General features: G+C 54.0%; 6 protein-coding genes across 6 annotated transcripts; 4 read left to right on the top strand and 2 right to left on the bottom strand.

Annotated features, from left to right (window-relative positions):
- Positions 1 to 1,453: 1,453 nt before the first annotated feature.
- PSV08DRAFT_184003 (Pal1 cell morphology protein-domain-containing protein) lies at positions 1,454 to 3,284 on the bottom strand (the record flags this gene model as incomplete). Its single annotated transcript, XM_014228031.1, has 3 exons — positions 1,454 to 2,668; positions 2,884 to 3,161; positions 3,260 to 3,284. The coding sequence occupies 3 exons, from the start codon at positions 3,282 to 3,284 to the stop codon at positions 1,454 to 1,456; spliced, it is 1,518 nt and encodes a 505-aa protein (XP_014083506.1).
- Positions 3,285 to 4,212: 928 nt separating this feature from the next.
- Positions 4,213 to 5,449, top strand: PSV08DRAFT_311922 (mediator complex, subunit Med31). The gene is made up of 3 exons (XM_014228032.2): positions 4,213 to 4,651; positions 4,717 to 4,850; positions 4,946 to 5,449. Exons 1-3 carry the CDS (start codon positions 4,592 to 4,594, stop codon positions 5,082 to 5,084), a joined length of 333 nt encoding a protein of 110 aa, XP_014083507.2. The 5' UTR covers positions 4,213 to 4,591; the 3' UTR covers positions 5,085 to 5,449.
- Positions 5,450 to 5,853: 404 nt separating this feature from the next.
- On the top strand, positions 5,854 to 8,562 carry PSV08DRAFT_5315 (rab-GTPase-TBC domain-containing protein). The gene is made up of 5 exons (XM_014228033.2): positions 5,854 to 5,886; positions 5,947 to 6,058; positions 6,121 to 6,279; positions 6,354 to 6,850; positions 6,905 to 8,562. Exons 1-5 carry the CDS (start codon positions 5,864 to 5,866, stop codon positions 8,373 to 8,375), a joined length of 2,262 nt encoding a protein of 753 aa, XP_014083508.1. The 5' UTR covers positions 5,854 to 5,863; the 3' UTR covers positions 8,376 to 8,562.
- Positions 8,563 to 9,415, top strand: PSV08DRAFT_5312 (uncharacterized protein). Its single transcript, XM_066093979.1, has one exon. It carries the CDS (start codon positions 8,749 to 8,751, stop codon positions 9,370 to 9,372), a length of 624 nt encoding a protein of 207 aa, XP_065948768.1. The 5' UTR covers positions 8,563 to 8,748; the 3' UTR covers positions 9,373 to 9,415.
- Positions 9,416 to 9,949: 534 nt separating this feature from the next.
- PSV08DRAFT_403155 (uncharacterized protein) lies at positions 9,950 to 11,638 on the top strand (the record flags this gene model as incomplete). The annotated part of the gene is made up of 3 exons (XM_066093651.1): positions 9,950 to 10,278; positions 10,415 to 11,084; positions 11,160 to 11,638. The coding sequence occupies exons 1-3, from the start codon at positions 10,015 to 10,017 to the stop codon at positions 11,636 to 11,638; spliced, it is 1,413 nt and encodes a 470-aa protein (XP_065948767.1). The 5' UTR covers positions 9,950 to 10,014.
- Positions 11,639 to 11,646: 8 nt separating this feature from the next.
- On the bottom strand, positions 11,647 to 13,291 carry PSV08DRAFT_410809 (adenosine deaminase/editase; the record flags this gene model as incomplete). Its single annotated transcript, XM_014228036.2, has 3 exons — positions 11,647 to 12,783; positions 13,068 to 13,095; positions 13,156 to 13,291. 3 exons carry the CDS (start codon positions 13,289 to 13,291, stop codon positions 11,673 to 11,675), a joined length of 1,275 nt encoding a protein of 424 aa, XP_014083511.2. The 3' UTR covers positions 11,647 to 11,672.
- Between the last annotated feature and the right edge of the window lie 20 nt (positions 13,292 to 13,311).

The following is a 13,311-nucleotide window of genomic DNA, read 5'->3' as shown; positions in this document are numbered from 1 at the left end:
GTTATCGCTCGACCCAACGACCTTGGATATGGGAATTCGGGGCAAAGACTTGCCAAGAAAAAGAAATAACAATTCTCAATGGCAAGTGCGAAATCGATGTACTACATTGGAATTGAGTAGTGATATGTTCACCATGAAGCAATGCACCCCCCTCCCCCCTTCCCCTTCTCTCTCCTTCCCTCATTCATCCAGCGTAACAAAGACATGACAAGATCAAAAACCCTTATAACACAAAGTACATATACATATACAAGCAAAATCCCTCCCCGATATTACATCCCCCTTCCAATCCACTAGCATACTCAGTCCCAGGCACACACGCACACAAGCTACATACGTACATACATGCACGCAGTGCGCACTACGGGGGAAGGGAAGGGGGGGGGGCCAATCAGCCACGCGTCGTCGCCACCATCACCACGTGCCTGGAGACAACAACTAGCGGGTACAGTAGCCCACCTACCCCCCCGTCATCATGTCACTGCTCAGGCTAAGAGACACGCATTTTGGGTTGTTGAATTCCCCGTAGGATTTCGGAGGAAAGGAAGACAAACTAGGGGGGGAGAAGCAAGGTGGAGTGAAGGGGGGGTGGGGGGGGAAGCACAAACGATGTTTTCACCATTTCGTGCATAAAAAAAACAACAACAACATTATAAGGAGTAAGGGATGTACATAAGTCCTCCCCCCTGAACATCAGGTTGATTCAAGACAAAAAAAGAGACGCGTGACTTGGATGATTTACTTGTGGGGGGGGGGGGGGGGGGGCGTTGAAGGTTTAAGTCTGGAATTTTGCAATTGTGAACATGTGCATAATAATGTATTGTTTTGCTGCTTTTGTGCAAATCAAATCAAGTGATTAGTTTAGGTTATTCAGACATATACACACAAAATACACATTCACAATGGCAAATGATTCCCAGCACAAATCCATCAAGGAGGACAATTGTGTTCCCAATGCATTTTTGATATGAGCTACATAATCACCCTACGCCTCGCGTTTCTCCCCCATAGACTTGTTGCTGCTGTTGCCACTATTACCGCAATTGCAACCTGGCAGTCTGAATATGCCATACAAATTTGTCACAGACGTCCGTTGTATTAGAAAAGGCGTGTTAAGCGTTTGTTTGGTCCAATAATGAAAGGAGGATAAGAAAAAGAGGCAACCAAGGCTATCCGTTAAAATATTCCCAAAGTGGCCTTATTCTACTACACATGAGTGGTATCCAGAGCTCGTGGTTTGGCAATGTCCCAATTACGCCAACGCCAGTAGAAAAGAAAAAAAAGGGTCCATCGTTCAACGGGTGTGTGTGTGAGCCAGTAGAATAAACCGGCGCCATATTGCATTGGAGCATAGCTGCGGCGCTGTGGTTATGGCAGTAAAAAAAATTCCAAGGTGCAACAAATGACCTCAAAAGACAGCAGATGAGATGATTCAACCGTGTCCATGACCGACTCAAGCTGGGCGGCGGCGTCCACCCTTGAGAGACTTGACGCGGTTGAGGAAACCACCACCAGGTGGCTTCGTTTCAGCAGTGGGGGATGAGGCGCTGTCAGTAGTAATGGATCGTTGCAAAGCGGCGCCACGAGGTGGTGAAGCTGCCATCCTTCCATCGGCGTCACCGGTCCTAATGGACGCTCCCTTGGCATCGTAGGCCTTGTCGTAGTCGTCATTAAAGAAGGGGTTTTTTTCATTAGCCTTGGTCTGTGACAGGGACCCGGTACTGTAGGACCCATTGTGGCCGCTTGGGCTAGTACCGGCTCCGTAACGCGCTTCGGGTGAAGTGATGCGAGGATTGTCGCCATAACGTCGGGGCTGCGAGATTCCGCGGAATCGCTGGGCAATCGACTTCTTGCGGCCAAGGCCATTCTCAGCAAGCTGCTTTTGCCTCTGGGCATCGCTGTCCTCTTGGATGGCCTTGCGGGATGCTGGAGTACCTTCAAGGAATGTCGAGGTTCCAAGACCGTGGCTCTGCTCGCCATGGACGATGTCATTTCGGCTCTTGGCACTGTACTCTGTAGTTACAGGCTTCTTCCACTCTGATTCGGCGGTACTGAAGTCTTCGAAACCCTCGGCGCCTCGGCCGTGGATCCTGTCCAAATCGATCTTGTTGTTCAGCGGTCCAGCACCCCCTAGCGTGTTGTTGGCGGATCCGACCGGGAAGGCCTCCATCGGCGCGCGCGTGTCCTTCTTCCGGTTTCGGTGTGGCTGTACAGCGTCGTAAGGGCCGTCATGGTGAATCATGCTGGGGCCGTAGATGCCGGTGACGTCGAGCTTGTCGATCAAATCAAGGCCCTGGGGTTTGCGGACTCGCTTGCCCGTCTTGGGGTCCTTTGCATCCTTGGAACTATCCTCACGCTCCTTGCGGCGCTCCCTGCGCCTGCGGTCGTCACGCGGGTCCAAAGAGCCTCGGTCGACAATCGACGAGTCGGAGTTACGTCGGGGGCGTCGCGTCGTCTCACGGCGGTCGGGGCTGTTTGGGTGAGGGGGACGCGACGAGCCTGGAGGACCGCGTGGTCGAGGGGGACCACGGGGAGCGTCGCGTGCCCGCCTCTCCTCGTCAGAGCGCGATGGGCGGTGGGCTGCACGGGGATCGGTGCCGCTTCGGTTAGGGGCCGGGCGTGAGGGAGGAGCTGGCTTCTTATCGCTGTCGTCGATGGATAGGCTCTTCTGTATGTGGCGAGGCGATGGTCAGTAAAGTGGGCAGCAAAGCGTTTGAAGCAGCCCATGATGCACACAGTGGACGTGCAATGAGCGAAAACATGTTTGTACACCACAAGGGGAGAGAGGGAGGGGATTTGAGCGGACAGCTGTTGCAGCACAGTGCACGTAACCGCCGGGTTCAGGTGCAATTGTGAATGCAGAGGGCAGGGTAAAACACGTACAAAGATGTCCTCGGTGGCGGAGCCAAAGGTGGGTTTCTTGGGAGATTCCTTCATGTTTGCAGACATGTCAATAAGGTCGCGCGAAGCTTCCTTATTAAACTCTGCCTCGAAGGTCGAGATGAAGGGATTTCGCGACATTGGTCTGCTGCCGGAGCTGGAGCGGTTGGTGGCACTAGCGGGAGAAGGAAATGCGGGCGAGGGATAACCAGGTGAGGCAGCTCTGCGGAAAGGGTTGTTTGAGGAAAGGTTGAGCTGCAGGCCTGGCGAGGGCCGGCGTTCTGTAGATAAGAAGGGGTGATGAGCGAGGGGAGCAAATTGGAGCGTCGGGCCCAAGAAGAGGGTGAAACGGGCGATCGAAGGGGGAGGGGGGTAATACCTGGCATTGACGGCTCTGCAAACATAATGCCGTCTTGTTGTCGACAACCCTGCTGTGCGGCCCAATCAAACACTGGCGTTGCAGGAGGCGGCAGGCGAGCGCTGTGCGACTGTTGGCTGGTGACGCGCAGTTGCGGGTAAGCGTCGTGGTGCAGCGGGCTCCGTTGCTGGGCAGGGCAGCAGAAGCAAAAAGGGGGGCGTAATTTAAGACTGGCGATACCAATGCTGCAGTGTTTCGCGCTGAGGATAAGACGGGCCCTGCTGGCTGGCTGGCTGGCGGCGGCGGCGGCGGGTGCTGGGCGGGGCGAGTGCAGATGGGCTTGTGTTTGAAGGCCCGTTAGTAGTCTATGCAACGGCTAGTGATGTCGAGTGCCCAGGCGACGGCCGCGGTGGTGGTGGTGGTGGTGGTGCAGGCAGCGCAGGAGGCCGCGGGGGGGTATGTGTGCAGGAGATGGGGAGTGGAATTGGGAGGGGGGCAGTCAGTGAGCGAGCGAGGGAGCGGGCGGGCGGGTGAGGGAGGGAGAGGGGGCAGGAAAGGGAGAGGGCGAGGGCGAGGGCGAGGGCGAGGGGCGGAGGGCAGCGGCGGCGGGCGGGCGGGTTTATGTAAACGAAGGCAGAGGCAGGCAGAGGCAGAGGCAGAGGCAGAGGCACGATGAGGACTAAAAGTAGCTACTTGCTGCTGCCATCTACTTAGCAGCTGGGAGCGGCCAGCTGGGCGGCGGACCTGGGACGCTGCGGCGTTCGGTAGGACCGGCCGTCATCTGGGCCGCTGGTCACGAGCCTGAGGAGGAGAGAGGGCAGAAAGCCACCATGAGGCCGATGCCCGCCCGCGACCTGCCCTGCGCGACACACGCACATGCACACGCGCCTGTGGGGTTTTTGGCTCGCCCGCCAGACGGGCATAGCGCTGCGTCCGCCTGACTCTGCCCACGCCCACACATTCACGCCCTCCTTACATGGTCCCGTAGTGCTGCACCTACTTGGACACACACACTCACACACACACTGCCCGCCCGCCCGAGGGATCCGCCATCTGCCCCCCGACCTCTCCATCGACATCTTCGTCTCGCTCGCCTGCCCTGCCCTGCCCACGCGCAGCTGATTGTGCAAGGGCAGACTCGTTAGCCCGCCTCAGTCTACCCAAGTGGATTAGCTGCCGACTCTGTGCAGCCTGGACATTGCGGGGGAAAAAAAGACCCTGAATCCATCCCTCGCTCTATTCTTCTTTCAGCCCCAGCCGGCCTGGCCCTCGACACTCCCTGCGCGCGCTGCCTCGATTGCGACCTTTGCCTTTGATTCACCGCACTGCACCTGTCAGGCGCTGGCTGCAACCATGCCCATGCCAGACGTGCCCGGCCTGGGCGGCTACTCGCGCTTTGAGCTCGAACTAGAGGTCCGCAATTCCCGTCGACCGCAACGTCATTAGCCCCTGTTTTATCTTCATTAACACGAACCTAGTTTGTCCAGTGCCTCGCCAATCCCGTTTATCTCAACTTCCTCGCCCAGCAGAAAACGCTGGATAAGCCCGATTTCGTGGCGTACCTGGCGTACCTGCAGTACTTCAAGCACCCCAAGTACGCCAAATTCCTCCAGTAGGTCCCCCCCTTTCAGCCTTGTCCTCGACTACACTGCGCCCAACAACTGCTCCGTGACGCCACCCAGCTTACTGATGATGATCCGCCTGCAGCCATCCCGGCCCAACGCTCCGTGCGCTCGAATTGCTGCAGCAGGAGCGCTTTCGCCACGACATTCTCGCTCCTGGCCTCGTTGACAGGCTGGTCATCCAAGGGCAGCGCAACGCTGTGCCTGCTGCTAACACGTACTGAGCCCACGTGGGGCCACACCGCCAAGACATACCGTCGATCGTGGCCGTGTGGCTGGCCCTTTTTGGCTCCCAAGGTACCCCCGACGCCCCTCTCTCCCTCTGCCGTCCTGGACCCCAGCACTGCCAAATCCAGCTGAAATATCGATTCATCCTCATCTCAATTTGGCCTGACAACCTGTGTTTAGCCCGCCCGCCCATGGTTCGCGCCATGGATGAAGCCTGCAGCCCGTGGCCGTCGCCTGCTAGCACCTCGCTCTGAGACGCCGCCCCATCGACGGCTCCATCGGTACTCGTACTCTTGCTCTGCACTCGATAGTCGAACGCTTTGGTAGCAAAAATATACCTAGTGTGTAGTCACAACGGCAAGCCATCGTATTCAGGTACCCTAGAATAGTGCACGGCGCTATCGTTTGATGCTTGATCCATCGTATTCGCATTGCAGTGACGTCGATATACAGCCTGCGTGAACCAAACAAACAATAAATAATCCCATCCCTAGCCTAGCCCAGCCATGCCGTGCGATGCCAATGCCATGCATCCATCCTCACAGCAGATCCCAGTAGTGGCCTCGCCTACTGCACAGCTGGGACCATCTGCCTGCTGCACGTGACATCATCGCTCGGCCAAAGCTGCCCCGCGTCGCGCCATTGCTGCGAGCCATCGAGGGCGCAGCAACCCCAACCCCCCCAGTCTTGCGAGCTGAGCTACCAACAGGGTACTTGGTTGCCGACACAGTACTCACGCACCCCCCCCCCCCCATCACTGTCAAACTTTAGCACCATGCGCTCCGTATCCGAAGCCGAGTATGCCCATGCGTCGTCTACACAAATCCCCTTGACAAAACTCTGACGTGATTGATGTAGGAAGCACTGGCGCTTGCTCGACAACTTCCATTCCTTGACCGATCTCAAGATTCACGTCTCTTCGCACAAGGAGCCTCAAATTACTGCCGGCCTCCGGTCTGTCTGCTGGAAAGTGCGATTTCCCCTCCACTGTCTCGTCCTGCTGCCATTGCTCATCATCCATTCCACAACCAGATCTTTCTCGTCTTCAAGACTCTCGATCGTTCGTCATGGCCCACCCACCTCAGCCAGGCGCGCAAGACATACGAATCCCTCCGCACTCACTACCTCCGTGCCATACAGAACCCAAATGAATTCGAGTCTGCCGTCGACCCCCTGAGCGAGCTATCAGAGGTGCGTATATCTCGTCGCCCCATCGCACGCGCCCAAAAATATGTCGCTTATTGACAGGTGCTAAGCGTTAAAAGTCCCCATGGATAGCCCTACGAGCCGACGAGGAGCTTCGGGCCGAAATATTTCAAGACATTGAGCGATGCATGCCGGACAATGTATACTTTCGCCAGCCCGCCACCCAAAACATGATGCTGGACATTCTGTTTGTGTGGTGCAAAATGCACCCCAACATTGGCTATCGGCAGGGCATGCACGAAATACTAGCCCCCGTGCTGTGGGTCGTGGAAAGGGATGCCATTGAGCTCGTGGGCCAGAAACCTGGGGCCAAAGATCGCACGCTCGCAGATATGCTAGATTCTGCATACATTGAGCACGATACCCACATGCTTTTCTCCGTCATCATGCAGACGGCAAAGTCGTTTTATGCCCCAGCAGAGATTGGTTCGGCTTCCAAAGAGACTCCCATGCTTGCTCGCAGCTCTAGGATCTTCGACGACTACCTGTCAAGGGTCGATCCAGGATTGCATGGCCATCTCGTGAAGCTCGACATTGTCCCTCAAATATTCTTGCTGTAAGCCGCCAGTGCACTTGGATTCCCTCCCAACTATGTAACTAACAAGCACAGCCGCTGGATACGTCTTCTTTTTGGAAGAGAATTCTCTCTTGACGCCGTCTTTGACATGTGGGATGCTCTGTTTGCGATAGACTCCACGCTAGAATTAGTCGACATGATTTCCATCTCCATGCTGCTGCGCATAAGGTGGGACCTGATAAAGGCTGATACCAACGAAGCGTTTGCTTTTCTGCTCAGATATCCGGAGCCGGCCAACCCCCCTTACACGTTCATCAAAGACGCTTTGTATCTTCGTGACCACCTAACCCGACAGGGCGGCGTAGAAATCATCACAAGATATGGAAAGAAAGCCCCCGTTTTTGAGCCTGAGACAATAGCCAGTCCTCGCGATGCTTCGCCATCACCATCGTTCGCCTCAAGCCGAACACGAAATAGCCTGGGGTCTCCAAGAAGCTTTGTCAGCCAACAAGGTACTGGCATAGAGGCATTGATTCAAGGCGCCGCCAAAAATGTATTAGATCGCGGATCGCAATGGGGTGTGGGAAAGGCTCTACGCGATGCCGTAGGGGAAGTAAAGAAGAATGTCGAAGCCTATCAGTCAGGAGTGAGTTCAGGCAATGCAACACCACGATCCGGTGCAAGAGAGTTTCGAAAGCCTGGCTTGCCAACAATTGGTGCCAATGGGAGGCCCAGCTTGGAAAGAATGCATTCGGCCAAAAGCATGAGTAAATTAGAAGAGCTCGATCGTAGAAACAAGAATCTGGCCAAGATGCTAGAGGCTGCAATCGGTGAGTTGTGGGAGCATCACCGTGAACGTGATGAGGCGCAAAGAGCAAACGCAAATGACGAAAAGGGCAAGGAGGCTATCGAAGCACTTAGTCTTGCCATTGCAAAGGTACAGTTTGTACAAGTGTACCTGGAAGATTCATCGATACCGTTGCCTGTCGATGAAGTAACAGAGCAAGCTGCAACTGCACAGGCTACAGCAACTCTCGCTTCTCCAAGCCCTCCCTCCACAACAGGACCCGAGCAGAGCCCCAAGGTCAAGCCTGTTACATCCACAGCAAGTCCTCGTCCCACCACACCTTTGGTAGCAGTGTCAAGCAATCCTACCCCAATTAGTTCACGCCCGGCATCCCCTCCTGTCAGCACACTGTCGCCACCATCAAAGCTCGCCTCATCTCTATCCCCAAGGTCACGACCACACCTCACATCTTCAAGCTTTTCATGGATGTTGGGTGAAGACTCTGCGTCCTCCAACTTTGCCTCGGGTACAGCGCATTCGACCTTTTCATCTGATGAGAAGAGGCGGATGAAGGGCAAAGGATTTTTGTTTGGCGATGATGATGATGATGATGATGACGATGGTAGTAGCATCAAGGATGGGAAGAGAGGGGTTGGTAGCAGTAAGAGCGGCACAAAGAGCGCTAAGAACACAAAGGGTAAAAGCGTTCCAGAGCCTGAAGTGGAAGAAGAAGTAATCAATCTTGCAAACATGGGTAACAAAGGAGGGGTGGTCTAAATTCCCTTTGGCTCTCTTCAAGGCGCCTCAGCATCATTCTTCGGAGCGTCGGCGTGGGATGTAAAAGTCATCTTTGAAAGCAACGTAAGAGGTTTTGGTAAGTGATCCAATTGCGATGGAATCTCCATGCCCAAGGTGACCGTCAGAATCCTACGTAAGATGGTGGTTACCGTGCCATTTGAGCGGCATGGCGCGCTGCGTACGTCAAGACTGCAAGTGGGTGAAGACATCCACCCGAGAACAGACGATCCCCCGGAGTACAATGACGGAGGGTGGGCTCGAATACAATCCATCATCTGCCGCTCTTGCATGCTCTTGACCGAACCAACAACTTGGCAGTCCGGCCTCATCACTTCTTTGGTCAGCTTACAGCATGCTGTTCTGGAGGATCTATGCGCCTAATGCCACTTCACAGTTGATGGTGCGGGTCGCCCCCACTCTCCCGCCGTCCTTGGTGCCGCCGCCAATGCCTCACCAGGCCTCTGGATTCGCCACCCCAATCATTCCATATGGTACGTCTGCTCCAATGATTAGCTGGTCACGAGGCCCGACCCGCCTAAATGAATCAGGTCGGCAACCCGGCCGCGTTGGGGTGCGGGAGACTCTGGCAAGTGCGGCTATTGGCGTCACAGCGGCCGTGGCCGAAAACAGTTGGTCATCGGTCAAGCATGAGCAGATAAAAGGCCGCCCCGCTTCTGCCCCTCCAACTGTTTCTCTTTCCTCCAGCAAACGACCAAAACTACCAATCTACAACTATCTTCTTTTACATTACCACCAAACCACCACACTTCAAAACCTCATCAAAATGAAGGGAGGCTGCGGAAACGCTGGATGCACTTGCGCCGACTGCGGCTGCGCACAGGGTGCTTGCTCCTGCGGCAAATGTACGTGTTTTTTTGTATATCTGAGGTTTTTTTTTGTTCAAATACTCTTCATCTTGAGTTTCTGTGTTTGTACTGCGAAACTTGAACTCGGTATACTAATAGTTATCGTTTAGAAATGTCATATCAGACAGCTACCACCATGCGACAAGACTATTCCATTCGACTCACGCCCTGTTTATAACACGAAATGTTTGAACATTCATGTACAACGCGAGCGATCGTTATACTTAGTTCCAATATTTGATTTGAATGCATACGTATGGGAGGAGTAGAACGAGTAGTAAACATAGGAACAATCGCATGACATGACTATTGACATAACATGCCCCTTTCTTTTGCAGTGATATATAATCGGTCTTGGGTTAAAGTCCCGCGTTCCTGGTTCATTAATGTTGATCTGCTGCAAAACGTATGCACCTGAATCGAAGTGGCATAATATAAGTATAACTAGGTTGTCTGTGTAACTCAAGATGATCATCTTAAACTGAAGCTTACTTGATCTGCAATTCTTAAAAGTAGCAGATAATAGCTGTTTGTCTCTTCCAAGCCCAACTTCCTCTGCGTACTCTATACCTGACGTGTGTCCCGTGACATCCGTCAAGGCTGGATCTACTCATTAACAAGTCGCACCTTCCATCCGTGCACACCCACTAGCGCGATGCACTCGGAATCATTCCGACAGGCCCCCAAGCATTACCCTCACACTTACCCTGATCTCACTATCCAATTTACAGCAAACTATATCAGATGGAAAAATGAAAAGCACATCTCACACCTTTGCAACCAAAGGGGACGAAGCCGTGGGACCAGCAGAGCCAATCCTCGCATCTTCCTTAATCAATGACGACGAGCTGGACGACTTGATCAACCGCATGTACAACTCGGGTATCAGCGAGCACAAGCACAACATAGAGCGCATAGGAACTGGAGTCAAGAGCTTGGATGCGGCACTGCTCGGTGGACTGGAAAGCGGGCGGGTAATTGAAATCAGTGGTGAAGCAAGTGCAGGCGTCAGAGAGGTTAGTTAGAAGGAAAGGAAGGGAAAAAAAGAAAGAAAGAAACAAAAGTCCAACTCGATTGAAAACAAGATGAGTGGTTATGTGAAACACGTAAGAGAAGTGAGGTTGAACTAATTAGGGAGTGTTGTTTTTCTAGGTATACACATCTTTGCTTGTTACTTGTCTATTGGCAAATCAAAATTCCACAGCGGCGGTGGTGGATACGACGGGTAATTTCGACGTCTTGAGGCTGTATACGCTGATTATTGCGCGGTTACTACGACTGTGGCAACAGCAGCCTCAGGATCTACCAGCGCCCCCCTGCGGATCTGTTGGTTTAGGATCGGATTCTCGTGCGGAAGATGTGGCAGCAAAGGTGCTGGACCGGGTTAAGATTATGCGAGTTTTTGATTTTGAGGGTGTGAGGGAGGTGGTGGGGGAGATTAGAGATGAGCTCGAGGGAAGAAGGGGAGGAGGTGGAAAAGATATGGAAGAGAAAGAGGAGACGTTGGTAGAGGAGCAGATACGGGTGGTGGAAGCGAAAGAAACTTCTAAGAGAACATTTGTTCCGGATAGCGAGGACGAAGACGGGGACGGAGAAGAGGAAATGCTGTTTGAATCCGAGGCCAAACCCAATCTGGCCCCACGAGTGCAAGACACAGCCGCGATATCAGCGCCAGAACCAGAAAACCCAGGACACGCAGACACAGCAGACGAAGCTACAAAAACAACCCCCAACAAGATCCCACCAAGCGCTCTGAAATTCATCCTAATCGACAACCTCACCCACATCTATGGACCCCTGTCAAAAACCGACACAAACAAAGGTAAGTCTCCACCGTACCATTTCCCTCCCCCCCTCAAACCGTACAAAGCACCAGAAACTGACCCGGCATAAACAGCAACATCCCTCACATCCAGCCTCCTCTCCACCCTCGCCCACCTAACCCACTCACTCACTCTCTTCACTCTCCTCGTAACCCCCACCACGCCACCACCACCTCCCCCCGCCCTGCGTGCCGCATCTCCCACACGCGGGGCCCCCGCACACCGGGAACATGCAGGAAGCTACGGGGGTCCGGATCAGAGTGATGCAACAATACCACAGCCTTCTATTTTCTCGAGTAACAAGATAGGACCGGGGGCACCGGGTTTGACTGGATTGATGGGTTTGTATAGTGATGTACACGTGCTGATTAGTCGGATGCCTCGTCGGAAAGTTGATGCGAGGGTTTATTACGATGAGAAGATTGACACGGCGCGGAAGAGAAGGGTGGACATGGTTGGGGTGCTCGAGGTGGTGGGGGATAGATGGGGAGGGAGGACGGGGGCTTGGGGGGTCTTTGCAGAGGGGCGAGATGGCATTGTAGACATCACATAAGATGCAGTTTGGGGAAACGGAGGCCAATGGGATTTCACTGGTCTAGAGTCCACTCGTCGTCGCCTGTGTTTTTCGGCCAGCCTTTCAACGCGCTTTGCATATCGCTCTTTACTCTTCTTCTTTCTAACAACAAAGCGGTACTCTTCATTTCGGCATATTTTTTCTTCGTGCTGAGCACTGTCGCAGCTGCTCCGCCTAGCATTGCTGCCATCCGTACACTTTCCATCCACAATCCTCTTCTGCAAATCCGGCTTGCGCCACGGGGATCCAGCTGCTTTCGCCCTTGCAACACACCACCGATGATTGTCTCCTGCCAGTACGGTGTCCAAACTGCCGACAGGTTGCTTGATACCGCGTTCTCTCCTGCAGCTAGTGCACGCCTCGACCACGTGAACTCCGTTGTGGTAGGCTTCACTGTGAATGGTTGGAATGTGTATCCTCCGCCCCACCCATCTTTTGTCGAGCAAGGCAAGTTTTTGAGGCGGCCAGTGGGAGAAAAAGCGCGCTCGCATGCTTGGGGCACGTATTGCGAGGCGGGGAGGATGAGAGTAGCTAGATAGGCGTTTTGTGGCGTGATGAAGAGAGAAGTGGTGGAGGAGAGAAGGGAGAGGGATTGCTTGAGGGTGAGTTTGTCGGTGCAGGATTTACTTAGGGTAGGGGGTGCGTCTGGTCGGGAGGGTTTAGCGCGGACGACGCCGAGGTGGGAGAAGTTTGAGCGACCACGTAGGGCGCTGGGTCCGATGTCTTCTTCTGTGTCGCCAGTCGTTTGTCCTGGTGGGCTGAGTGACTGTGGAGACGATGCTACAGTGGCTTCCTGGAGGGTTGGGGGCGGGCTTGTCCATGGCGTGGCATCTGCTTGCGCGGCCATAGTGAGCTCCATGCTTGCGTCACCGCAGGGTGCTTCGGAACAATACATGTGGATTGATACATCATCGGGGATAGTAAATAGCTGTGGCATCTGGTCTCGGGAACATCGGGATTGGATGAAATCCGACGTAGGATATGGTGGCGATGAGATGCGCACACATTCGTCCAGAAGGTAGCGGTTAAAGGCTCGGATGGCAATGACTTCAGCGTGCCAGTCGTGTAGGATGTTGCCTTTTGCTAGTGGGAGTTTGTTTGATGGGAGACATTTCATGCCCGTTCTACGAGCGTCAGCATGCCATTACATGGTCAGATATCGCTTCTTGGACACTGCGAGATGGCGCTGAATTGACCCATGTTCCAATGTATCAATCGTATATGGTTCTTTTCACAATCCTGCAGCACCTTGAGGCGGGGCCGAGCGACTGATGGGAATAGCCCACTCGGGTAAGTAGACTACTTGATGCATGTCGCTTACGAGTCGACGAAACCCCATTTTACCCACGTCGTGGCGGCATGGCTCGCAAATGGCGCAAGGAACTATATTGAAAGGAATATTGCTTACCCCAAAGATACACACTTTAGCCTGTCGCCTTCGCTAGTTCATGGGCATAAGCAAGTATAGCGGCGTAGACATGCCAGTGAGCGATTACCTTTAGATAAGACGATTCCAGCAATGGGGACCCATTCTCGCGCGCCGTGGCTGCGGGGTCGGGGTTTCCTTTTGTCGGGCAGGCTGTCAAAGGTGTCGAGGACACAGCGGGCGATGGCATCTGGGTCTGGTGCCATGGTCGTCTGATTTGGTCGTC

Source organism: Bipolaris maydis (genome assembly GCF_028858645.1).
Source record: "Bipolaris maydis strain C4 unplaced genomic scaffold PSV08scaffold_10, whole genome shotgun sequence".
Classification (NCBI taxonomy): domain Eukaryota; kingdom Fungi; phylum Ascomycota; class Dothideomycetes; order Pleosporales; family Pleosporaceae; genus Bipolaris; species Bipolaris maydis.
This window is presented reverse-complemented; position numbering and strand designations above follow the sequence as displayed.

Coding starts and splice junctions, on each gene's coding strand:
- PSV08DRAFT_311922 (XM_014228032.2), top strand. CDS start 4,592: ATGCCCATGCCAGACGTGCCCGGCCTGGGCGGCTACTCGCGCTTTGAG. Junction 4,652..4,716: donor GCTTTGAGCTCGAACTAGAG/GTCCGCAATTCC, acceptor ACACGAACCTAG/TTTGTCCAGTGCCTCGCCAA. Junction 4,851..4,945: donor AAGTACGCCAAATTCCTCCA/GTAGGTCCCCCC, acceptor ATCCGCCTGCAG/CCATCCCGGCCCAACGCTCC.
- PSV08DRAFT_5315 (XM_014228033.2), top strand. CDS start 5,864: ATGCGCTCCGTATCCGAAGCCGA. Junction 6,059..6,120: donor TCCGGTCTGTCTGCTGGAAA/GTGCGATTTCCC, acceptor TTCCACAACCAG/ATCTTTCTCGTCTTCAAGAC. Junction 6,280..6,353: donor CCCTGAGCGAGCTATCAGAG/GTGCGTATATCT, acceptor AAGCGTTAAAAG/TCCCCATGGATAGCCCTACG.
- PSV08DRAFT_5312 (XM_066093979.1), top strand. CDS start 8,749: ATGCTGTTCTGGAGGATCTATGCGCCTAATGCCACTTCACAGTTGATG.